Source organism: Typopeltis vanoorti, chromosome 5 (assembly GCF_054136105.1).
Source record: "Typopeltis vanoorti isolate ZY-2024b chromosome 5, IOZ_Tvanoo_1.0, whole genome shotgun sequence".
NCBI lineage: Eukaryota > Metazoa > Arthropoda > Arachnida > Uropygi > Thelyphonidae > Typopeltis > Typopeltis vanoorti.
The window spans coordinates 105,391,814-105,417,746 of NC_143553.1; the positions used below are offsets into that span (position 1 = coordinate 105,391,814).

The following is a 25,933-nucleotide window of genomic DNA, read 5'->3' on the forward strand; positions in this document are numbered from 1 at the left end:
GCTGTTGTGAAATGCATCGTTTTATGATTGTGTAATGAACCTTTTATTAGTATTTCTTACTTATTCTTTCATTTTGTTTTTTTCAGGCTTCCCGAGACCATATCACAGAAAATGTATTATCATCTTTCTTATCACTAACAAAACATCTAGTAACTGTAAATAACAACAACAGCGAGCTGTTATTAAAACAACTGTTGGACCACATCCTATTTAATCCTGCCCTCTGGATTTATACTCCGACCACTGTATGTTATTTTCTATGTCTAAGACAAGATGTATTTTTTCACTACAAATTAAATTGGGATGACATTAATGAATTTATTTATTTATAATGTTGCCTTTCAGGCGTGGAAATTTTGTACAAAACATTTCTGGATTGGGGAAATGTACAAATAGCTATTGAGATTTATATAGAGACAGAAACTTGATTACTAAAGCTGTTAATCTTGTGAGTCTAAATTCCCTTGGAAAATGTCTGTAAATTATTTTCCAACATTATAAATGATTTCTATCACCTGGTGTGACACACTACCACCACCTTCATTCAAAGAATTTTTAACATTTTAGGCTTACATATTGTTGTAACACTATACTAAATTCTACAGATTGAAACATGAATTGATGAAATGCTTACTTTATTAAATGTAATATTTTTCTGCATAACTAGCATATCATCATCATCATGATTTTCTGTGGTACACCTTCCAGGATATGAGATATTATATTATTGGAAGTTTTTCCACTTGGTTATACCACAAATTAAAGATACCAAGAAATTATATACTTGATTTAATCATTTATCCAAGTGTAAGCAAAGTTTGCACCTGAAGTATTTTCAGGCGCAAATAATTTGCATTCCACTTACAGCAAATCATAAAAGAGTCCGAAGAATTTGCAATTAGACAAATGAGGATTGGACTTGTATACTTTTTAGTGATGAGTCCAGGTTCAGTCTGCAACCAGATAATTGACGTATCTTATTATGGTGTGAAAGTGGAACAAGAAATAATCCACAGTTTGTTCGTGAAAGACCCCAACATCAAGGTGGGAGTTTGAAGGTATGGGCTGGACTAAGTATAGGTGGCCATACTGATCTCTATTTTATCAGAAACTGTTCCTTAACAGCCCAGAACTGGAAGTTTGTGCCCCACAACTGATCCCTATCCTATGTCACCTATATATACTCTCTTACTCCACCGGAATCTATCCCACAAACTGGAAATTGGCCTATAATCAGCCCATTCCCAAGACGGGTGATCCAATTACCTCCCTATCTCGCTTACCTCAGTCCTGTCAAAAGTAATGGAAGAAATCATCAATTCCCAACTTCTACACTATCTTGAAGACACTCACAAAATTAATGACTGCCAGTATGGATTCCACCACTGCCAATCAACAGGAGATCTACTTACATACGTCACCCGTCTCTGGACAAATGCTATGGAGAGGTTTGGTGAATCACAAGTGATTGCACTAGATATCTCCAAAGCCGGGTCTGGCACAAAGGCATACTAGGGAAACTACCATCATTCAGTCTGACCCAGGAATTCTGTAGTTGGATTGCCAGCTTTCTGTTTGGACGCACACTGTGTGTGATGGTGGACGGCTCCCTATCCTCTCACCATTCAATTAATGCTGCGGTCCCACAGGGTTCTGTCCTCTCACCAACCCTCTTCCTGCTATATATCAATGACCTACTGCAATTAACCTCCAACCCAATACACAGCTTTGCAGATGACAGCACACTACACTCCTCGCTTGCATTTGATAAGCCTTACTCTACACAACTCACCTCAACCTACAGAACATCAACCACCACCACCCTCAACTCCGATCTCCAAGCCATCCTACAATGGAGTTTGGATAACCTCATAAATTTCAACGCCAATAAAACCCAGTTCTGTACTATTACCCATAAAAAAGAACCATTTTTTCCCAGTATTCTTTTTGACGATACCCAAATTTCCTGACAGTTTGAGATCTCGCTTCTTGGAATCACCCTCACATCAAACCTCTCCTGCCATAAACACATCACAACCGTTGCATCCTCAGCCTCAAAAAAACTTGGATTTCTCTTTCACTCAAGATGTTATTTAACCCCCGAACAGCTATTAACATTATACAAATCATAAATCTGCCCAGCTATTGAATACTGCTCCCACATATGGAGTGGGGGCCCCTAAAAACTCTCCCAAAATGCTCGACTCAATATAGAGGAGGGCAATTAGACTTATCAACGATCCATCCCTTATCATCTCTCTTCCCCCACTTTCACACAGACGTATGGTTTCTGCAGTATGTATATTCTACGATATTTCCATAGGAAAATGTTCATCTGAAATAACATCAATAATTCCTCCACTCAGTACTAAGCTCATTGGAACACGTGCAGCTGCTGCACAACATCCCTTCACAGTACACCTAGAAACAAACAGAACAAATTTCTTTTCCTCTTCCTTCATCCCTGCAACTGCTGCACTGTGGAACAATCTCTCACCTGCTGTGTTTCCCAAGAAATACAATTTAAAGTAATTCAAATCAAATGTAAAAACAAATTCCTCGTTTCCCAACCAACTACCCATACATGGTACTAATGTACTATAGGTTGACCAACCAACTTCCTGTGTTTTGGCTCAACATAAAAAAAAAAAAAAAAAAAAAAAAAAATGGAGTTCTGGGTTTAAATGGTGCTGAAAGAAATGTGAAAGAGAGAGTATAAATCAAGTGATTGAATGTAGCGAGAAGACAGTGTATGAGAAGTTGCAGTGGCAGAAGTTTAGAAAAATGTAGAAGACCTGAATAAAGGAATAGCTTGTTTGCTTGCATGTAGTCCTTCATGGGAAAAAGCGTGAGACTGAATGGCTGTAGAAGCAGCAAGAGAGTAGTTGAACTGAGAACAGAAAAAAAGCAAGAGGTCCAAATCCAAAAAAGAAAATTAATCGAGAGTAACAGTATAAGTCGATAAGTTTTTATGGTGATTCTTTGAGTAAGTGCAACAAAATCATCTTTCCCTGCTGTGAAAATTAATATTATTAATAATGCTGTCAGAATGCATAAAGACAAAGTGAAGCAATTGATTGTTTTGGGTGGAACAAATGACTTGAAAGGTGAGAAGTATTGTATGAGGGAAGATGTGAGAGTTATTGGAAAAAGCAAAAATGAAGAGCAAAAGAGTGAAGTTTGTAAGTCGGTCACCACACTATGATAGAGGCGAACTGAGGAGGAGGATAATGATAGCTAATGAATCAATATGCAGGTTGTGCAAGGCTTTGTTGACATACAGTCTGAGCTTGATGGACTTAAAGATTTATACAATGCTGATGGACTGCATTTAAATGGATTTAAAGTTAGGTGTCTAGAGAGCTTTGTTCACTGAGCATGAGGAAGTGGAAAGTCAGCAAAACTAAAGAAATTAAGGCAAATGCAGACGAATATGTGTGAAGGCACCCATCACAAATCATAGGTACACCAAGTGGCATCAGTGAACAAGCTACTATAATATTGTGCTCCCTAATTTACCTTATTGCAAGTGTTTTTCTGTTGAAATTAACCATCAAACGGAAACCTAACAGCTGGTGCCGAGCAGCAGAATACTTCAGTACACTCATACCTCTTATGGCTTTTTGCTATAACGGCCTTGTGTAATTACTAAGTTTTGATTTGTGGCCTACAATTTTTCAATATACGGCCAAAAAGTCGGGAAATCCTCTGTGTATGTCTTTTGTCATGTGTTCTAGGCTGGCCGCTCCATGCAGGAACTACTTACGTCGTCTTGTAGTCGCGCAATCTTCGTGTAGCACATAATTCGTACATTTGATGAGGAACAACAAGAGCCAGTTGTTTGCCGACAATTAACCTCAAAGGATTTATCGAATGCGCTTACTCATTTCGAACAAAGAATAAACATCCTTCCTCAAAACGATCCTAATGAAGAACGCAGTGCCAAAGTTTCTTGCAGCATTAACACAGTTATTAATTGCTGCAAAGAATTGCAAAAAGAAAAGAAAGGGACACAATACAACAAACGTTGGACAAATTTTTTAAACCGGGTCCTCAGACAACAACAGATGGTGACATTAACGAAGTGATGTCGTGCAATTTGTCATCAGACTGATTAGAAAAGTAAAAAAAACCAAAAAAAACCCGTTCATTTGTTATTTGTGTTTTATTTCTTTTTATTTTATTAGTATGTATTATAGAATTATGTTTTTGTATTTATTAATAACTAATGTAAACGATATTTTAAATGGAAAAAAAAAAAGCATTTTCAACCAGAAACCCAATGATTTTCTATTTTTTTATAAAATTGGAATGGATCTTACCGAATTTATACAGCTTTATATGGAAATAAATGATTTGTTATACAGCATTTCGCTTTGCGGCCGCATAACGAGGTATGGGTGTACAACCTGTAAGTACTTTTAGTGTATTAAACCAGCTATCCTTCCAATTCAAAATCAGCCACACGTAAGCACATACGATGCCTACCATTCGCAGCAAAGATGGCGGCACTAAAAGCCAATGGCGAACGAACACCACGTGTCTTCTTAATGATGTTAATAATGTAGTGTGATGGTGGATGGCTCCCTATCCTCGCACCACTCAATTAATGCTGGGATCCCACAAGGTTCTGTCTTCTCACCAACCCTGTTCCTGCTGTACATCAACGACCTCCAACCCAATACACAGTTTTGCAGATGACAGCACACACTACACTCCTCACTTGCATTTGATAAACCTTACCCTACACAACTCAGCTCATCCTACAGAACATCAACCACCACCACCCTCAACTCCGATCTCCAACAAAACCCAGTTCTGTACTATTTCCCATAAAAAAGAACAACTTTTTCCCGGTATCCTTTTCGACGATACCCAAATTTCCAGACAGCCTGAGATCTCACTCCTCGAAATCACCTTCACATCAAACCTCTTCTGCTCAAGACGTTACTACACCCCTGAACAGCTACTAACATTATAAAGTCACAAATCTCCCCAACTATTAAATACTGCTAAACGCCCCTAAACGCTTTCTCAAAATGCTCGACTCAATATAGAGGAGGCAATTAGACTTATCAATGATCCATCGCTTACCAACTCTCTCCCTCCACTTTCACACAGACGTTTGGTCTCTGCAGTAAGTATATTCTACAAATTCCATGGAAGATGCTCATTCGAAATAACATCAATAATTCCCCCTCTCAATACTAAGCTCATTGGAACACGTGCAGCTGCTGCACAACATCCCTTCACAGTACACCTAGAAACAAACAGAACAAATTTCTTTTTGTCTTCCTTCATCCCTGCAACTTCTGCACTGGAACCCACCTGCTGTGTTTCCCAAGGAATACAATTTAAAATAATTCAAATCAAATGTAAACAAATTCCTCCTTTCCCAACCCACCACCCATACATGGTACTAATGTATTATAGGTTGACCAATCAACCTCCTGTGTATGGGTCCAACATAAAAAAAAATAGAGTATGAGAATGATGAACAAGTGCAGAATCTAGTCTCTCAAACAAAAATATTGAATAGGGGAGTTAATTTAGCAAGTAAAAATGGTTGGGATTTTACAGTTTCTATATACTAATGCCAGAGGCATCAGAAACAAGATGGAGGAAATTTTGGCATTAGTTAGTGCAACCTCGCCAAATGTTATAGACATTAGTAAGACCAGGATGATAGTAGATGGCGTAGTTACAGGGATAGAATGTGATGGATTTAGTATTCTCAGGAAGGATAGAGTAGACAGGATGAAGAGTGATGTATGCTGGGGTTAGTCAATCTGGTGTTAGGTTGAAACCAATAGGATGCATCCACATTTTCCAGGTCATCCTGGAAGATGTGAATCCATCAGCAGATTAATACATTGAGTGCAAATCAAGTAATTGTTATGGATGACTTCAACTTTGGAGACACAGATTGGATGGAGGAAAGATCACATTGCAGGACAGAAATGGAATTTTTTCACTTCCTGAGAGATAATTACTTGAAGCAGAATGTGATGGAGGGGACTCAGAGTATGAGTGTTGGATCTTGTTATGGGATTAGAAGATCTGTCCTTAACTAAAGTGGCTACATTGCCTGTGATTGGAGAAAATGATCATATCGTCTTGACTTCTGGAGGAAATTCCAATTAAGAAGGGTTATATGTGGAACTACAAGACTGGTGATTATAATACATTTAGAAGGCAGTTTTTGAAGCAGTACCGTGGCATAAAGATCTGCAAGGGGAGGGTGTTCACAGTGCATGGGGAATGGTCAAGAAGTATCTGGAGAAAGCAATATCATACTGTATATCCAAAGGCAGAGGTGTAAATCAGTAGTTAGATGGATGAGTAATATCATTTTGCAAGAACTGCAAAAAACGAGATGTTGTAAAGGAGAAAGGTGACTAGCATGGTAAAGAAGGCAAAATCAGATGATTGTATAAGTAGCCAATGTAGCAGGTGAAAGGAAATCCCAAAGAGTTTTTTTTGTTATGTGGCAAGTTGGAGGAAGAATGACTTTGGAAGGATAACTTTAATGAGTGCAGATCATAGAGAGGTGGAAAAAAGGCAGATAAATTGTTGAGCTACTGAGTGACCACTTTGTAAGGGTATATCATCCAAGTGAGGATATTGTTATGACAGAGGTAACAGCAGTTGATCTGAGAACAGAGGTTGAAGAATTGGAGGTACTTAGTATATTGCAGAATCTGAATGCAAATCTAGTTAGATTGGATATCAACACATGTTTTATGAGAATATGCAGGGCTACTGACGAAGTTTTTGACTAAGCTGTTTAATTTAAATATCAGCTTTGGCAAAGTCCCAAGAAAGTGAAAGGGAGCAAAAAATTATAGACCAGTTAGTATCTCAGGAGTGGTAGTAAAAGTGTTGGAAAAGTTGCTAAAAAAGAGAATTCAGGAATGGGTGGATAACAATGAGGAGCAGCATGGCTTTGTGAAGAGTCAGTTATGCCTACAAATCTTCATTTCCTATCTATCTCCATTTGTTGTGTAAACTGCAACAAATGGGGATGGATAAGAAACTGGTTACATGAATAAAACGGTGGCTTATCGACAGATACCAAAATGTAATATATGGAGGAGCAGGCAGGTGAGGGGGATGGCACATCACTCTGTGCTTGGACCACTGCTGTTTAATTTGTATATAAATAATATAGGAAATAATTCGAAGTGAGATATTCAGTTATTTGCTGATGATGCAAAGTATTATAGGATAATAGTTAATCAAGGTGATGTAGAGAGCTTGCAGTATCATTTGAATGGACAAAGCATGGGCAAAACATAAAGGATGTAAATTTTTATTATTATTATTATGTGACACCTCCAGGAAGTCCAAAGACTCATCGAGAGAGGGCACCTCCTCTACAACTCTCTGTCTCCACTACTCAATCCACCAAATATACAACGAACCACAATTACCACCATCATCTACACCAAAGCCATCTACTGCCCACCACAACTAATATTTTCACAGACAATCAGAAACATCCATGCCCACGGTGGGATTCGAACCTGCAGCCTTTTGGCTGGAGAGCAGATATGGTAACCACTCAGCCAACCAGGCCAGCAATTTAATGTGGAAAAGTGTAAAGTTATGCATTTTAGGATACAAGGATTACAAGCTGTGTTATCACATTGAGGAAATGTATTCCAGGAAGTTGAGGTCAGAGATTTGAGATTAGTAGTAGTGTTAGACAGACAGCTGAAGTTTAGAAGGTATATTGCTAAAGTAGCCAATGTAGCTCATAGGATTACAGTGGGTGATCGGTTAATGAACAGTTCAGACTGCGAACGAATCGGACAGCGATTTGTTCGTGAAAGATTTTTATGTTCAGACAACAAACACATGTTCAGATAATGAACTCCTCACAGAACAAACACAAGAAGAAGCGATGCTGTGTGTGTAAGATTTGTAGAACTGTATTTTACTGCCATCTATGAACGGTTTCTGGAACGAGACTGATAGTTGATATATGACCTTTTTGTGCACTAGATGATTTCTGTTCTCTGAATTTTTGCAAGTGCTTTTCTGAACTTTTTATTTAAAAAAAAAACAACTGATAATATTATGGGGCCTAAAATGAGTGGAGTGTCAAGAACTATGCTCACCATAGAAACCAAGCAAGAGATAATAGCCAAGGTAGAGAGTGGGCAGAAGATGCCTGATGTTGCTAGCAGTATAGCTTGAACAGGTCTACAGTAGGCACAATCTTAGCTAAGAAAGATATAATCAAGAAGACTCCATCAGCTAAAGGAGTAACGAAAGATGTGCCATCCATGAAAAAATGGAGAGATTGCTTTTAGTATGGATAAAAGAAAGGGAAATGAAAAGAGATGTAACTAATATGACTATCATTCAAGAGAAGGCTAGAGAAGTTTTTGAAGAACTGAAGAAACAAACTCCACATTCGTCACATGAGGAGATAGAATTCAAGGCTACCACTTGATGGTTTGCAAAGTAGAAGGAGATCTGGCATTAAACATGTGGTAATGCATGGTGAGTCTGCTAGTGCAGATAAAGAAGAAGCTGAGAAGTTCTGTCTCAAATTGCAAGAATTCATTAAAAAAGAAGGATATTGTCCACACCAAATTTTCAATTGTGATGAAACTGGTTTATTTTGGAAGCGCATGCCGAACTTACCTACATCACGAAATATGAGAAAAATATTCCTGGGCATAAACCCATGAAAGACCGATTGACGTTACTTTTGGGTGCTAACGCTAGTGGTGATAAGAAGCTTAAACCGCTTCTTGTCTATCACTCTGAGAACCCTAGAGCAGTGTTTCTCAACCAGTGATCCATTGATCCATTACAATGGGACAGGTAGTCCACAGGCAGACTTAAATTAATTAAATAAATATATATTTTTTAATTATCCAAACAAAACAATTAAAATTGAATAAGTAAGTAAAAATTATTGAAATCAAATGGAGCCTTCAAAAATCCAACAAATAGCGTCAGAATGTTCAAAGCGGAAGCAATAAAACTATTGTTTTTCACTTCGCTTCTCTTTTATTATTCGTCATTCTGCCACTAAATTTGTAGATGCAGAATGATGAATAATAAAAGAAGGGTAAAGTGAAAAACAATATAGTTTTATTGCTTCTGCCTTCCCTTGCTGTTTTGTCAGATTTGAAGTGAACATGTGTTATCAACATTTCAACCAATTGCTTGTTGTGTATAGATTTTTATTATTGAAGGTTTCTTCAACCAAGGCTCAATATATCTTCAGAAGTGCTAAGTGATACTTGAACAAAGTGTGTCGTGAGTTAACCCCAGTATTTATATATTTATATATTTTTCGGAAATGTTTTTTTAATAATGGAAAAGTGGCTTAGAACTAGGACTTTGAAAAGAAGAGCAAATGGAACACAGGTAATGCTAACCCTAATTGTAATACACGTGTTATAATGGCCAGTAAATCTGATACTATTAAAGTAGAAGAAATAAGCAGTTCAAAGAAAAAATACAGTAGGAAATATAACGGTTCATATTTGGAATTTGGGTTTACTTGGTGTGGAGATGAAAGTGAATGAAACCTCAATGTGTTTTGTGTTATGAAGTGTTGTCGAATGAGTGCATGAAACCTGTGAAACTCCGACGACATTTAGAAACTAAACATTCTAATGTGAAAAATAAGCCAATTGAATTTTTTCAGCGATGCTTAGGGACATTAAATCATGGGAAAGATATAGTTTCAGTCATGGGTTCCATTAATAGCAAAGCACTGGAAGCATCCTATCTCTTAAGTTTGCCCATAACAAAAAGAAGGAAACGTCATTTTATCGGGGAAAATTTACTACTTCCAGCTATAAAAGATGTGGTAAAAACAATGTTTGGCAGCAAGTTACTAAAAGATGTTGATTTGATTCCTCTTTCAAATGACACTGTCGGTTGCAGAATTAATCATATGGCAGGTAACATAGAATCTCAGTTAATTGAAAAAGGTAAGAAGAGCCCTTATTATGCGTTACAAATAGATGAGACTACTGATGTTACAAACGATGCGCAGTTAATATGCTACGTAAGATATGCGCATGATAACAACATTCATGATGATATTCTGTTTTGTAGATCTTTGTCATCCCGAACAACTGGAGAAATATTTCACACTCTCAATAATTACATACTGCACAAAGGGATCCAGTGGGAAAAATGTATAGGCTTCTGTTCGGATGGAGCTCACACCCTTACAGGCAGGCATAGTGGGGTTGCTTCTAAGGTCAAAGAAGTAGCTCCGGATATGAATTGGGTGCATTGTCAAGCTAGTTAATTTTATTAAAGCTCGACCGTTAAATAACAGATTATTTTCAGTACTCTGCGATGAAATGGGCAGTGAATATACACAACTTTTGCTTCATTCTGAAATTCACTGGCTTTCCAGGGGCCAAGTACTAACAAGGTTATTTCATTTAAGGCACGAAGTTTTATTATTTGTAAATGAACGTAATTCTTATTTTGCATCACTCCTTGTTGACGAAGCATGGTTATCAACACTATCCTATCTTTCAGACATTTTTTTCGAAATTAAATGAACTAAATCTCTCCCTTCAGGGAAATTTTTTAACTGTTCTTAATGCCTACGACAAAATAAAGGCATTCGTGAAAAAAAACTGGTTTTATGGATTAATTATGTAAAAGACAGACAATTTGCACCTTTTCCAACATTGGAATCCTTTTTACTGAAAAGGATATTTTTGTTGATTCTGAGTTTGTGGAAAGGGTTTGTGACCACCTCAAAAATCTGAAATGGAATTTTGAAACATATTTTCTGAATAACTTTTATAAGAAATTTCTGTGGGTTCATGATCCATTTCAGGCTTGCAGTCACGAGAACGACCTTTTGTTATCGAAAAGAGAACAGTTAATTGAGCTTTCAAGTTTGGTTTAAAATGCAATTCCGTGATCTTGGTTTTGCTCGATTTTGGATCTCGTCTTCAGTGAGAAGTGAATTTCCAGAATTATCTGAAGAAGCATTGAAAATTGTCCTGCAGTTTTCTACAACCTATCTTTGTGAGAAAGGATTTTCATCACTCCTTCAAATAAATAAAATATCCTTTTCAGTAAAAAGGATTCCAATGTTGGAAAAGGTGCAAATTGTCTGTCTTTTACATAATTAATCCATAAAACCAATTTTTTTCTCGAATGCCTTTATTTTGTCGTAGGCATTAAGAACAGTTAAAAAATTTCACTGAAGGGAGAGATTTAGTTCATTTAATTTCGAAAAAAATGTCTGAAAGATAGGATAGTGTTGATAACCATGCTTCGTCAACAAGGAGTGATGCAAAATTAGAATTATGTTTGTTATCGAAAAAAGAACAGTTAATTGAGCTTTCAAGTTTGGTTTAAAATGCAATTCCGTGATCTTGGTTTTGCTCGATTTTGGATCTCGTCTTCAGTGAGAAGTGAATTTCCAGAATTATCTGAGGAAGCATTGAAAATCGTCTTGCAGTTTTCTACAACCTATCTTTGTGAGAAAGGATTTTCATCGCTCCTTCAAATAAAAACAAAATACAGAAATCGTCTTAGTGTGTGTGTGCGCCGATCTTCGACTGAAGTTGACCAATATTGAGCCAGATACCCAGCAACGTTGCAAGGGCCGAGAAGCTCAACCATCTCATTAAAAGTAAGTAGTAACATAATTATATCATCTTATTTAATAAAAGTTTAATAAAAATTAAAACTTTGTTCAATGATGATACACTTTTAATCGTTTACTTCCAATTTAATTAATTATGTTGCCATATCTTTCAAAACATGCTTTTAGATTTATTATGTTATAAATGGCACAGTGTTTCCGAAATATTGGTAATTCCTACATAGGTTTTTAAAAATAATACAAAAAATCAAAACGACGTATAGGTAAATAAATTAAAAAAATAGTATGTTTATTTTTGAAGTAAAACTTTAATTCCAACATTCTGAAATGTTATATGTTATTTTTCTTGCTTTTCTATTCGCAAAATCATCGATCACATCCTCGAAGTTTATTTCATCACTCAGTTGCTGTTTTATAGACAGTAAGGCAAGATTTCATAAATGCAAAAAAAAAAGGTGCTGCCAAGGGCGGACCCCCCCCCAGCTATGCTTCTGTAACTTAGTGGTCCGCAGAATTGTTTTAGGCATTTTACTGGTCCTTGGGCTTAGAAAGTTTGAGAAATGCTGCCCTAGAGCATTCAACAAAAATTCCATAATTAAAAAAAGTCTGCCAGTGATGTGGAGATTGAATGAAAGGGCATGGGTCACGCAGGTTCTTTTCAAAGAATTGCTGTTTAAAGTTTGTACCCCAAGCATCAAGACCAATTAAGATTACCTTCAGACCAATGAATTGCCATTGAAAACACTGTTGCTGTTGGACAATGCACCAGGACACCCAAAAGACCTTGAAGATAATTTGCTGGAAGACTTTCCCTGGCTGACAGTTAGGTTTCTGCCTCCAAATACCACTTCGTTGATTCAGCCACTCGATCAGGAGGTTTTTGCAGGTTTCAAGAAATTGTACACTCTTGCGCGCTGTTTTGTCAGTGTTTTGAAGCATGCCAGTTCTCCTCAACGATGACATTAAAAACGTTTTGGAAAGAAAAATTTGATATTCTTGAAGCTATCCGGCTCATTCAAAAGGCATGGTCAGAAGTCACTCAACGACAGTTGATTTCTGCTTGGCGAAAGCTGTGTCCATCCTGCATTCAGGGAGACGGAGATGATGTCCCTGAAATTATGGATGAAATTGTGACAACTAGTAGAGATCTGGAATTGGAGGTGAATGAAGATGACATTGAAGAACTCATAAAGGAACATGAAAATGATCTGACAACAGAAGAACTCCAAGAACTTTTGAATGAAGAACACCAAGAAACTCAGTGAGATGTGTTTTCTTCTGAAAAAGAGGAAGATGAAAGAGGACCAATGCCGGCATCTGCTATTAAAGATCTTTTGAAGAAGTGGGAGGATGTCAGAACAACGGTCTTAGAATGGCACCCAAACCAGGTTGAGGTCAAGAGGCTTGGGGATCTCTACAACAACAATGCTATTAATCACTTCCGAAAAATTCTGAAGAAGAGAGAAAAGCAGTTGACATTGGACAGATTCTTTAATGCTGCACAAACGGAAAAAAAAACATGACTGATGAAAATGCAAGACTGTGTATGTATGTATTATTGTTATTATAAATTAATGTAGCAAGAAATTATATAATTATTTATTTTTTTTTTTTGGTTCTCCAGAACGAATTAATCAAATTCCCATAAAAATCTATGGTAAATCGATAATCGGTTAACGAACAATTCGGGTAGCAAACATAGTCTTTGAATGGATTATGTTTGTTAACCAATTATCCCCTGTACTTAGTTATTGAAGAGCACACTAACAAGCAGAGATAAGGGGATTATCATTCCTTTTTATAAAACCTTGATATGATTACTGTGCTCAGGTCTGGTCACCTGAGTTTCTTGGGGATGAGGAAATGGTAGAGCGGATCCACAGGTGAGCGACCAAGATGGTTAGTGGTCTGTGGAATGTTTCCTAGAAGGATAGATTGAGGGTTTGTGGAAGTTAGATGATAGGTGAAAAGGGAGAATATGATAGTGTATCTTGTTTTTGGTTAGTTATCCTAGAAAAGCATGAAATGATATTAGAAGAGATAGAGAGAAGAGAAAAGTGTTAAAATTTTAAATGGTGTGTCTGCACCTCCACGATTTTATGGCATTCTGTGTAGGTATTTCATTACATGTCTGCATTGCACTATGTGCTGTTATTATTTGTTTTTCCCCTTATGGTGCATAATTAAATACACCCACAGAATGTCATAAAACCATGGTGGTGCAGAAGTTGCACTCCATTTAAAATAAGGTTTTTAAGTACCAATATCTATTCAGTATTTAACCTTTGTTAATAAATACAGCCTCAAGTTACAGTTACGATTTGACACAATATTAATTTCTTTATTTGTTAAAATTAAATTAAATTATAGCAAGTGCAAAAAAAAAAAAAAAAAAAACTTTGGAATTATTCTTTATTTCAACACTGAGTCAACTCATCATAAAGGTGGGTCAAGCTCTGTGTGCTATTGTAGTGTTGCAAATTTCTCATGTACTTTATTCCTTGGTACAAATCCTAATTTGCATACTAGATGAAAAAATCAAATTTATCCTTATGCCATATAATTTAAAAATTTTTTACTCTTATCTTTGATTCTTGACTTAAATCACTTTAATATTACTATTCCATAATGAATTTACATTCTAAGTTAGATATGGTGTTATTTGTATCTTTACTATTAAAATTGTACAAGTTCTAGAGGTTTATTTCTTAAAGAAAGATAAGTAGTAATTGGAACCCTGTTGATTATTGATAGGTTCAAACCAAGTTGTACACTTACTTGGCTACAGACTTTTTGGCTGATACTCAGATTTATGGCAATGTGAGAAGAATAAGCACAGTTCTCCAGACTATGCACACATTAAAATACTACTATTGGGTTTTAAATCCAAGAAATAAGAGTGGCATTACACCAAAAGGTGTAGGTAAGTCAATAATATCATTTATTTGTTTATGCATAATGGTTAGTGAATTTTGATACAAAATTCAGCAGCATACAGTTTAACCTGATTCTGTTTTAATGCATTTTGTTTTGGTGTGCAAAGTTGGAGCATAACTAATTTTATAATAGAATTTCAACTTTGCATATTTTTATTATGAATGAGAATAGTTTTTAATTTTATACCAAAATAAAAAATATACTAAAAAAAAAAAAGTGAAATAAAATGGGGAAAAAAAACTGCATAGTGCAGTCGGGAAAATGATGTAACATGTGCCCTGGGTTGGAAAAGGCATGCAATACATGCCTTTTCCATACAGGGTTCAAGTCCTCTTTAACATGAGAGAGGAATGATGGAAGTTTTTTCACTTGGCTATGCTTCCAATTATATATTTAGTTTAATCCTTTATCCAAGTGTAAGCAAAAAAAAGTTTGCACCTGAAGTATTTTCAGGACTGGGGCAACTCATGGTAAAGATGGAATAAGTTCTGATCACTTGCCTTAGTATCTCCCATAGTGCAAAGCACATCTCCTTCTCCTCCTTACAGACATGTATAATGCTATGCATTAAGGGAAGGGCCACTACCCAGACTGGTTTCGACCTTTATTGAGACCTCATCAGTGGGAACCAGGATTACCACGAGTTGCCCCAGTCCTGAAAATACTTCAGGTGCAGACTCTGTTTGCTTACACTTGGATTAAGGATTAAACCAAATATATAATTGGTAGCATAGCCAAGTGAAAAAACTTCCATCAACTATCTCTAATCCAGAGAATTTTAATAAGGTGTTGCCACCTTTTGGCAACTGGTATATGGTGATATGACTTCTGCATTACTTCCATCTTAGTATCACCACCTCTGAGTCTGGCTCCCACTGATGAGACCTCAGTAAAGGTCAAAATCGGTCTGGGTAGTGGCCCTTCCCTTAATGGATAACATTATACATGTCTGTAAGGAGATGTGCTTTGCATTATGTGAGATACTAAGACCAGTGATCAGAACTTAATTCCACCTTTACCACGAATTGCCCCAGTCCTGAAAATACTTCAGGTGCAAACTTTGTTTGCTTACACTTGATAAAGGATTAAACCAAATATATAATTGGTATGAGAGAGGAATGTTTGTAAGAACTTTTCATTTGAAAGCAATCTGCTGATTTCATGTTAAGGCAGCAAGATTTTCCCTTCTGGAATGTGGATTTTCATAATCTTACTTGCCTTGGTCTTAATTCCGATGACTCCCAGTTTGTGCCAAACTGGTTCCTATCATTATTTTGCCTTCCTCTTAGCCTTTAAAAATACAACTATGTTAATATCCATTTACAGTTCAGCTTCAAATATTCTTGAAACTCACTTTGCTCTCTGAAACAGACATCCTTATATTTTGTTTTCCAGGACTACAATTTCCAGCCTTTCAAGAAACGAACCAATAGGTTCCTTATTTCTGTGTTACTTGCACACACACGGTGTTGTACTATACATTTTGCATGCTCTCAAATTTGTAGGTAGTGGTGGCAAGAGGAAATGGGAACTTATAATATTTATAGAAACAGTTTAGTTTTAATTTCAAACAGTAAGTTCTTTATTTCAGCATTCAGTATCACCAAACTTGCATTTCAGGAGGAATCTAGACTAATTTACAATAATATGGAACATATACTATTAATTAAAGTTAGAACACTGATCTTCATAGAGCTTCCATAGCCTGTTCAGTAACAATGATCGATGCCCTTTGGATGAAAAGTCTAGGGGTTCAAATGCATTGTGGGATGTAAAGAGAAGGGTTTTGTAGCCCAAAGGTGAGTAAGCATTATGGAAGAAGTAGAATTTTTCATCCCATAAGGCAAACTGTTCAGAGAATGCACTCAATTGACCGACACAGCTGATAAGATAAACTGCATTATCATAGCATTCATCGGGTTTCTGTGAAGCCTGGGTACTTGGCTGTAACAAGCCATGTCACAATATGGCTTGTGACATGGCTTGTTACAGCCAAGCCATGTCACAATATGTGTAACCTATTGCTGATAGTAATTACCACTTTATGCAAGCTCTAGCAAAATCTGGGTAGTAGGATGCATTTCAGTAAGTTATCATATTATTTTTGGTGGCAAAATGATAAGAGTAATAGCTCTGCTTTGAGTGACTAGATATATTTAATTTGGTATTTTAAGATTCCAGCTAAATTTTGTTCAATCTCATTGCATTTTTATTTTCAAATGGACTATTTTAAATGACAAAATCAGGCATAATGATTACAAAACTGAATGATATTAACAAAAGAAAATTTTCTTCAATGTATAAGTTGAAAGACAGCTTTTAGTCATGTTTTGATATTGAATGACATTAATGTTCAAGAATGTCATTGTGAGACAAACTTTTTAATGAATATTTTGGCTCAGTTCCATTCCTGTTTTTTAATTTGCTTACCATTGTCAATAAAATATGTAGTGCAAATAGTATTTACTGTGCCATACTGGTTCTTATCATTATTTTGCCTTCCTCTTAGCCTTTATTTATAAATATTTATAGAATATTTATAAAAGCTTTGCTTTTATTAATATTCTTCTAATAAAAATAATTACTGTTTTATTTTTTAATAATTTTTTTCTTAAAAATTAAAACAAACCTTTTTTTTTCATATCTTCTTTTATATACATGATGTGGAAAAAATAACATTTTTCATATGCATTGGAGGAACACTTAAGTTCAAACGTGTGGGTAGGCTTATGTGTTCGTCAGACATGTTGTAATAGATTTAACGGTATTGATATGAACACAGATGGATAAGAAAATAACTATTTATTAACTTAGAAGCTAATATTTTGCTGCTATTATATCCAGCATCTTCAGAGCACACACAACACAAATTTTGTTACAAATGCAAGACAACCACAATCCGGTGTAACAGTGGGACTAGTATAAGTAATTGCAGCATGCAACACAAGACTAAAGTCCTAATAGGGAGCCATCTAGGTTAAAAAAAAAAAAAAGTTCAAAGTTTTGAAATAGTAGTCCAAATAATAGTCTTAGAAAGTTTGAAAAAATAAAATAAAATAAAAGTAACACATTAATTTGGTCTTAGGATGACTGTCTCCCAAATCTTTGGTAGATTTATACAGCCATACTTGTTAAGGTTTGGAATATGTTTTAAGGCTTCTGTTTATTCCAGGAACAACCTCTCTGACTTGTAGAAGCTTCTGTGCATTACTTTTGTTTTTTTTCAATTGATTCTGTGTACTGGGGTATCAAAGCATGGGCTGCCAGACCCGACTTGCCATAGCAAAAGCGTCGGATATATTTTTTGTGTTCACTGAGGCGAATGTCCACAGTTCTTCCTGTCTGTCCATAGTAGGCTTTTTTTTTTTTTTTTTTTAACCTAGATGGCACCCTATTAGAACTTTAGTCTTGTGTTACACGCTGCAATTACTTATACTGGCCCCACTGTTACACCGGATTGTGGTTGTCTTGCATTTGTAACAAACTTTGTGTTGTGTGCTCTGAAGATGCTGGATATAATACCAGCAAAATATTAGCTTTTAAGTTAATAAATAGTTATTTTCTTATCCATCTGTGCTCATATCAATACCGTTAAATCTATTACAACAGAACACTTAAGTTGTTATGGGGAGAGATATCTCCTTGTGGTTATGGTTGACAGCTGCCATAGCATTGAAAAGGTTATGACAGCTGAATCCATTGGAAGAGGACTGATCACGTCTGAGAAATTTTCATACACACTTGTTGTTATAGAACCTCTGCAGTTTCTTTGAACTTTTCTTAACTAGAAGCAAATTCAGTAGGTTATCAGTCTGTTTTGGTGTTTGGGACATGGTGGGCTACAGTATATGAAACACTAAAGCAGTTAGTTGTGATGGTGGGTTGGACAAAATTTTTTTTGTGGGAGAGATCTAATTTATCTGTTTTGCTAAATTCTGACAAAGGGTAATGTAATGTAACTTTATGGCAATTATCTTTTTTATTTAGTGGTATTTCCAGTTCATTCGTATATATTTTAACCTTACAGTCATTGTTCAAGAACATATTTTCTTTTGAGGGCTATGTAATAAAGTAGCACGTTATCCTTGACTTGTGCCTCATGATATAATCTCTAACTCTTGGGGATGTATTTTATGAATCCTACCACCAAACATTTTTGAACCTATCATGCACTTTTTATAGGACCATGAATGAGACAAAGGATAGCTAATCCAGGTTCCATCTCTTAAGTCCAACAGCAGTGTTAGCAGTACTTTTCGAAGGCACTTCAGGCCTATAATGAGGAGGATTACAGTCTCACATTGGATAATGAAAATTAATTTTTTTTAAATTTTACTCCCACTCCCAAAAGCTTGTAATGTACATTAATAATTACTTCCTTACTCCCTTAATTAAATCCTTACTCCAATTCAGTAATAGTACATTATTACTGAGTGGAGTAAGGATATTTTTTATTAGTTTTTTTTTTTTTTTTTGTATTTTTATTGATTTTTTACATAGTCCAGAAACCCTTCACTAGAAACGAAACATGGAACTTTTTTAGCCACTTCAGCCCTCAAGTAAGCAGGACAGTAATCTCACACTGTGCAGTGAAATCCATCTGCCACCTAACTTATGTTCCCTTTCATGGATTTTCACAAATGTCCATGCTGCTGTGGAATTTGAATCTGTTAGTAGAGAAGGAGAACCTGTCCACTTGGCCAACTTGATCAGCAGTGATGATGTGAATGGATATTAATACATTGCATTGTGTAAGCTTTTGGAAAATAAAAAATGTGAGATGCCATCACCTCAGGGGCTTCTCATAATGTCTCTTGCTTGGCATGTGTGAGTCAGCAAAAGTAAGACACTATCGTCCTCTATTTCTATAGAAAATTGATGTCTGTTGAATGCCTTATGGCTAACAGATTCTATCAGAATAGATTTTAGGCCAGAGTCAAAAAAAAAAAAGGATTATGTCATTAATATGCTTCCTGTCTTTTAATGAATGAGACAAAGGATAGCTAATCTAGGTTCCATCTCTTAAGACCAATAGCAGTGTTAGCAGTACTTTTAAAGGCACTTCAGACCTCTAATGAGCAGGATCACATTAATATGCTAACAACAGTTTTTCATTTGGGAGGAAGCTAAATGCTATTACTCTTGGGCATAGCAGCATCCTTTCATATTTTAATTCAGTGGCATGCAGGAGCTATATCCTGCTGTGAAACAAATTTTAGAGTTTAAATGATAATTTTAGTTTTCAGATGCATTTGAAAACTAAATTGGAATTGAAGATAGATGCCACCAGTGTAAGGTGGCATCTATTATTTATTTATGAGAGCCTCCATAGCTAAGTCATTATCATCAATGCCCTTTGGTTGAAAGGACCTGGGTTCAGATTCCATCTAGGATGCAAAGATCAGATCTGGCTTTTCAAAGACATCACCGGGGATTTAGTATGAGAATTGTAATAATGCATGAAAACAAAAATAAATGGAAGATATTAGTCTAAAAGCCTAAGATTCTAACAGGGATTCCCCTCTGTGTATGTGCTGATAGATAGCCTTTGCATTTGGATGGGAAGTGTAAGAATTATTGTTTGCCATATCTTGGTATGATTCACACAACTGTATCGTTATCATCATAGTTCCCAGTGGTTCTTAACCGGTGTTCCCCGGAACAGAACACTGGTGTTCTGCTGAAGGTGAATAGGTGTTCCGCAAAAAGTTCTGGAATTTGTCATTTTTAAATTAATTTGTGCTGACAAAATAATGTAATGATGGTTAATTGATGTTTAATTAATTACTGATTAATAATTAATTATCAATTAATTATTAATTTATATATTACAAAATAACCAAGGTGTTCCGTGAAAATTTCAGGATTTCTGAAGTGTTCCATAGTCGAAAAAAGTTTGAGAAACACTGCCCTAGGGAGTCAAGGACTCATTGATGGAGGCCATATATCACCAGCTCTCATACATTATATTAAACTTATTCACACTAGATGCACTTACCACTTAGAGAGGCAAATATTCCACTTTCTTACTGTTCTTTGAGAGAAAATTCTAACTCTCACCCTTTTCTTAACTGCACATAAACACAGCAATGAGCATGTGATAAACCCATCTAGCCACATCCTATATAATGGCAAACTTTCACTACTTAATAAAGGCATAAACTTTGCTGTAATACAAAAATTTTAACAAACTGGATGTTATATGCTGCATAGAAGGAGGCATTAAATATCTTCTAAATAAGCTGATAAAATTAGTTTAGAAACTAGTAATGTTTTGAATAAAATGAAAGCTATATTTAGCAGTCTCACCAAAGCAGAACTAGCAGCCATCGAATGATTAAAAGCTAATAAGGATATACTTATGACAAAGTTGAACAAAGGTAATTCTAGCATCATCCTAAACAGATCTGCTTACATTCATCAAATGAATCAATTATTCTCTGAGAACAACACTTTTCAACTTATGAACTGTAATCCAACTAATAGTATTAAGCGGAAAACTTAAATTACTTCTTGGCTATTGGACACTGTTAAAAAACTGTTATCACATTATGCCTGCTCTCCCAGAATATATGGGTTCCCGATGTACACAAACATAACATTCTGCTTCAGCTGATAGTTGAAGATAAAGACAACCCTAATTATTACCTAGCCAAGATATTAGCATCAACACTCAAGGAGTTGGTAGGTCATTCCCCCTTCTCTATAAAGAACACACAATACTTCATAAACAAAATTAAAAACATGCTCAGCAAAGATGATTTATTAGAAGATCTGTTTTGACATTTCTGCCCTTTTCACAAATGTCTCAATCAGTGACACAATTCTTCTCTTACAGAACCAATTTCCATCCGATATTACAGCTCTCTTTACCTCTCTGTGCCTGTGTACTACATTCTGGTTACTTCGTGTGGCAAAATAATTTTTACATATGAAAAGAAGGTACAGCCATGGGCTCACCACTATCCTCCCCCCTTCCCAATTGAAAACTTTTATATGGAAGCTTTTGAGCAACGTGCAGTAGATTCCTTTACTTTAAACACCTTCCTCGGCCACCTGAACAAACAACACGAGTGCATATAATTTACTATTGAAATAAATTGAAAATCAAAACTCACTTTCTTTCCTGGATGCACTGATCACACTTCTTCTCTCAAGCAGTCTATTCTTCAATGTCTACTGCAAGTCTACACGTACCGGCCAGTATATACATGCTAACTCTTATAACAACCATTCACAAAAACTTAGAGTCATTAACACCCACAAACACAGAGCCATAACAATTTCCTCTGATGAACATGCTCTTAAACATGAATTATAAATTATTAACAATACATTTATAAGAAATAGCTATAGCAAAAAATAAAAATAAAAAAAACCATGAATAAAGTCCTTTATAAAACTTCATCAAAAATTACAAATAATATAGATTATAGTAAAACTGTAGCTATCCCATACATTAAAGGATAATCAGATAAAATAAATAGAATTCTACACCATTACAATCTTAATGCTACTTTTAAATCACCTATAAAATTAAAAATCATATTCAACTCCTCCAAGGACCCCCTCTTCTCCTTTGGTCCACCCTAGGATATACCATATCCATTGCACCTCTAACTTACCTTATATTGGTGAAACTGGATGTACAATTCCTGTCCATAAAAAAAAAAAGAAGAAAAAAAACGTAAAATTAAATTGAACAATTTTGGTAAGGCAGGCCTCTCAGATCACGCTCTTAACATCGTATGCTAAATTGATTGGAAAGGTACTTGTTACTTACATACACAAACGTAGTATGAATACAAATTTAAAGAAGCATGCGAAAATTTGATCAACCATCCTAATCTTAACAATAATGGTGGAATAAAAAAAAAACCAAGAATTTGGATGGCACACATTCAGCCCACTTGAGTTCAAATTTCATAGCAAACCCTTACTTTAGGACTCTAAGCAATAATTTCAGCTCTTATTGGCTGCCATCTATATTGTTTTATTCTAAATTATGTTACAGCATGTTGCACTCTAGCTTAATCTATCTCTTAATGATCTAGTAAGAGATAATAATCAAATAGGTAATAATAACAGGGCTCCAGCTTTGATGTAAGTTTATTCACCCGAGGTCAGACCAAATTATTATGATTTTAGCATACCATGTAGATTTTAACATGACTTGTTTCTTTGTGTATATGTATATATACTCCAGATGATAATGATGACCTTGATATGAAGGTCAAAACAAGTGATTATTTTGGTTTATATTAAACTGAAAATTTATTATAGCATGGTAGTTGTTTCCATAATTTTTTAATAATGAATTCTGATCACCCTGTAACTGTGAAGGAAAGTGATTAGAGCAGAATTTGGTGACTCTGTTAGTTAGGGTTTTTATCATGCAATATTGTTGGCAAGGAGAGAGAGAGATGATGGAAAAGTTTGTGAATGTATCTACCTTGGTGAGGGGAGGGGAGGGGTTAACTTAAAGTTAGGAACTAGCCAAACATTAGCTAAGCATTTGGCTAGTTCCTAACTTTAAGTTGTGTGGTTTAAAGATCCTAACTTTTAAGTTGTCTAGTTTAAAGGTTATTCCATTAAAGAGTCAGTAGCATCTGCCATTGGACCAGTAGGGTTATTGGGGTTTTTAAATGTGCATAGCACAAGTAGGTATCCAGGGAGAAAACTAAAAGATTTGAGTTTTTTTAGGTAATAACATAACATTTTTAAGAAGTTTTTTTAATGTTTTCTTATGGGAATAAGTGGAGTCATAATTGAAAGATTTGTATTCAGTATAGTCTTTGAACAGTACATTCATTTTATGATTGTATTGATATTGAGGATCACAGTGGTATCACCATTATCAGTTGTAGTAATTATTATATCTTTGTCATTGCATAATTTATAAAGCATGGAGGTGCAGGTTGCATAAGAATGTTAGCTACATCAAGCCTGACATTTCTAGTGATATCTGGAAGCAGATTGCAGATATCACATTCTGTGTGCAATAAGAGGGCTGTCAGAACTTGAGTTGCTAAAGCAAAGTTGTGACTGAGGCTCAGGTCATAGATCTTGTGACGCATATAGCATATTATTGCATCTGCAACCAGCTTCAGATATTGGACTAAGCAAGAGGCATTTGCTGTTATCAGTGACCTAAAGGAAATTGTTTGTCTACTAACCAGAATGTCCAACTATTCTTTCCACTCATCCCATATTCTGAATCTATTCATAATCAGTTCACCTTTTAGGTATGATGTGACCTCTCTCTCAGTAATTCACATCATAACCTCATAAAAGTTTCATTTCTAGTGGAATGCAAGCATTTACAAGCTTGTCACTACAAAACCTGATCTTACTTCCTACAATATACACTTGGTATATCACATCTGTAGATTGGTCTTCTGCTCTTCTTTCCTCTGCTTTCTCTCTCTCTTACTTCTTACCCCCCCCCCCCCCCCAGTGCTATTAGAACAATTTGAGGATTAGGGGGTGACTCTTTCCTCTCAGACTCCCCTCCATGTGGGGCACCTGTTCCTGGTGGAGGGGACCTCCCAGTGATGGTACTGGCCCTTTTCATTCTTCCTTTTTTTCTTTGCTTTTCTTCCCGTATTCTTTGCTCTACTTCTCCTGAGTCTGTTTCACTATCCTTTTTTCCAGACCACCATCACTGGGATCCAATGCCCTGCCGCCGTGTTTGCCGTGCGGTGCGACCCATGGACATCCGGAAAGGGAGATCCTGGTAGTCTTTCACTACTTTGGCCCCTGCTTCAGCAAGACGGGTGGTCCTGGATGGCCCAGCCAGGATCAATCAGCTAGTGGGCTTGCCTGCAAGGGTCAGCGGTGTTGCAGTAAGTCTCTCACCCCATGGTCCAGGGTCAGGATCCTAGACCTGCTGCAGTGCCAGTATAGTGTTCAGGGTATCCCTGGCATTCCACTCCTGAGCGCAGTCTTTGCTTGCTGGGTAGTGGGCATCCATGTGTGGTTCTGTGGTGGGTGGGGAGCTCTGGTACTGAACTAAAAACTCCTTAAATATGAATCCTTCATCCCCAAATGCTTCAGGGACCATAACAAAATCCCAACCAAGTACAGCATATGGAAACAGAAGCAAGAAACAAAAGATATCGGATACTAACGTAAATATACCAACCTTTTTAATCATTCATGCAACAGGTGAAAAAGCAATTGGGAAAATGTCACCCTTCTTTATCTAAAAAAGGTTTAGAAGGACTGGCTATACCTCCCAAAACTGTTAAGAAATTGCGTTCTGGTGATATCCTCGTGGAAACAATGTAAACAACATTCTGAGAAACTTTTGAGAGCAACAACAATGGGTGGAATACAAATTGCAGTAACACTTCATAGAACACTCAATTCCAGAAGAGGAGTGATATCAGAATGGGATCTCCTTGATGTCACTGATGAGGAGATATGTTCAGAGCTTAAAGATCAAGGAGTGACAGGTGTGAGGCGCATCCTGATACATAGGAATGGTCGCCTGGTCTCAACCAAGAATATCATCCTTACTTTTGATACACCTTGGCCTCCAACATCTGTAAAAGCAGAGTATCTCTGCTGTCCTGTTAGAATGTACATCCCTAACCTGCTGAGATGCTTTAAATGTCAAAGGTATGGACATTCCCAAACTGCCTGTCGTGGTTCTACTACCTGTGCCTGATGTGGTAGTAAAGAATATGATAATAAATCTTGCTGTGAAAAAAAAGCTAAATGTGTCAACTGTCAGAAATGGAAAGATGAAAAAGAGATACAAAAAATTAAAACAGAAACAAAACATAACATATCAGGATGCCAAAAGAAAGCTGGCCACCATTACACCTGTTCTATGATCCTCTTATGCTGAAAAAGTAACAATTAAAAAAGTGCCAACAGCAACTCAAACATCTATGTCTATTCCACCATCTGATAATTTCACCATACCCAAACTTTACGATCGCAAGTGCTTCTCTGTTGAGCGCATTAATCACAAGACATGTCAAAATAGACAAGTCCCTACTCCAGAGACAACTTCAAAATGGTCCCATTTGATGAAAACTCACCTGTTCAAAAAATAATGGCAGAGACATCACTCAAAGATAAACCACCAGACACTCGCAGAGAAAGAATTGATACCTTGGTACCCACTGAAAGCAAACTAAACATACCAATTGACCCTAACACATTTGATGTTTTGAACACTACCAGAGGAAGAGATGGACACTGGCCATCCATACTTACCTAAAACAGTGGATAAATATAAATCTCACAAAGGTAAGCCCTCAACCTCTTGAAAACCAGACAAGTCAATAAAATGAAGACAATAGGAAAATTTTTACAATGGAACTGTCTTGGGATTCACCAGAATATTGACAGTATCAAATGTTGCAGAAA

The 25,933-nt window shown here is 36.2% G+C and overlaps 1 protein-coding gene across 1 annotated transcript in view; it reads left to right on the top strand.

The window, feature by feature from the left end:
* rg (A kinase anchor protein rugose) overlaps positions 1-25,933 on the top strand; it is a 1,380,990-nt gene that overhangs the window by 320,863 nt on the left and 1,034,194 nt on the right. The window contains exons 15-16 of the mRNA XM_090393458.1: positions 87-245; positions 14,369-14,537. Coding sequence (XP_090249584.1) covers positions 87-245; positions 14,369-14,537 — 328 coding nt within the window. The remainder of the gene's footprint in view (positions 1-86; positions 246-14,368; positions 14,538-25,933) is intronic.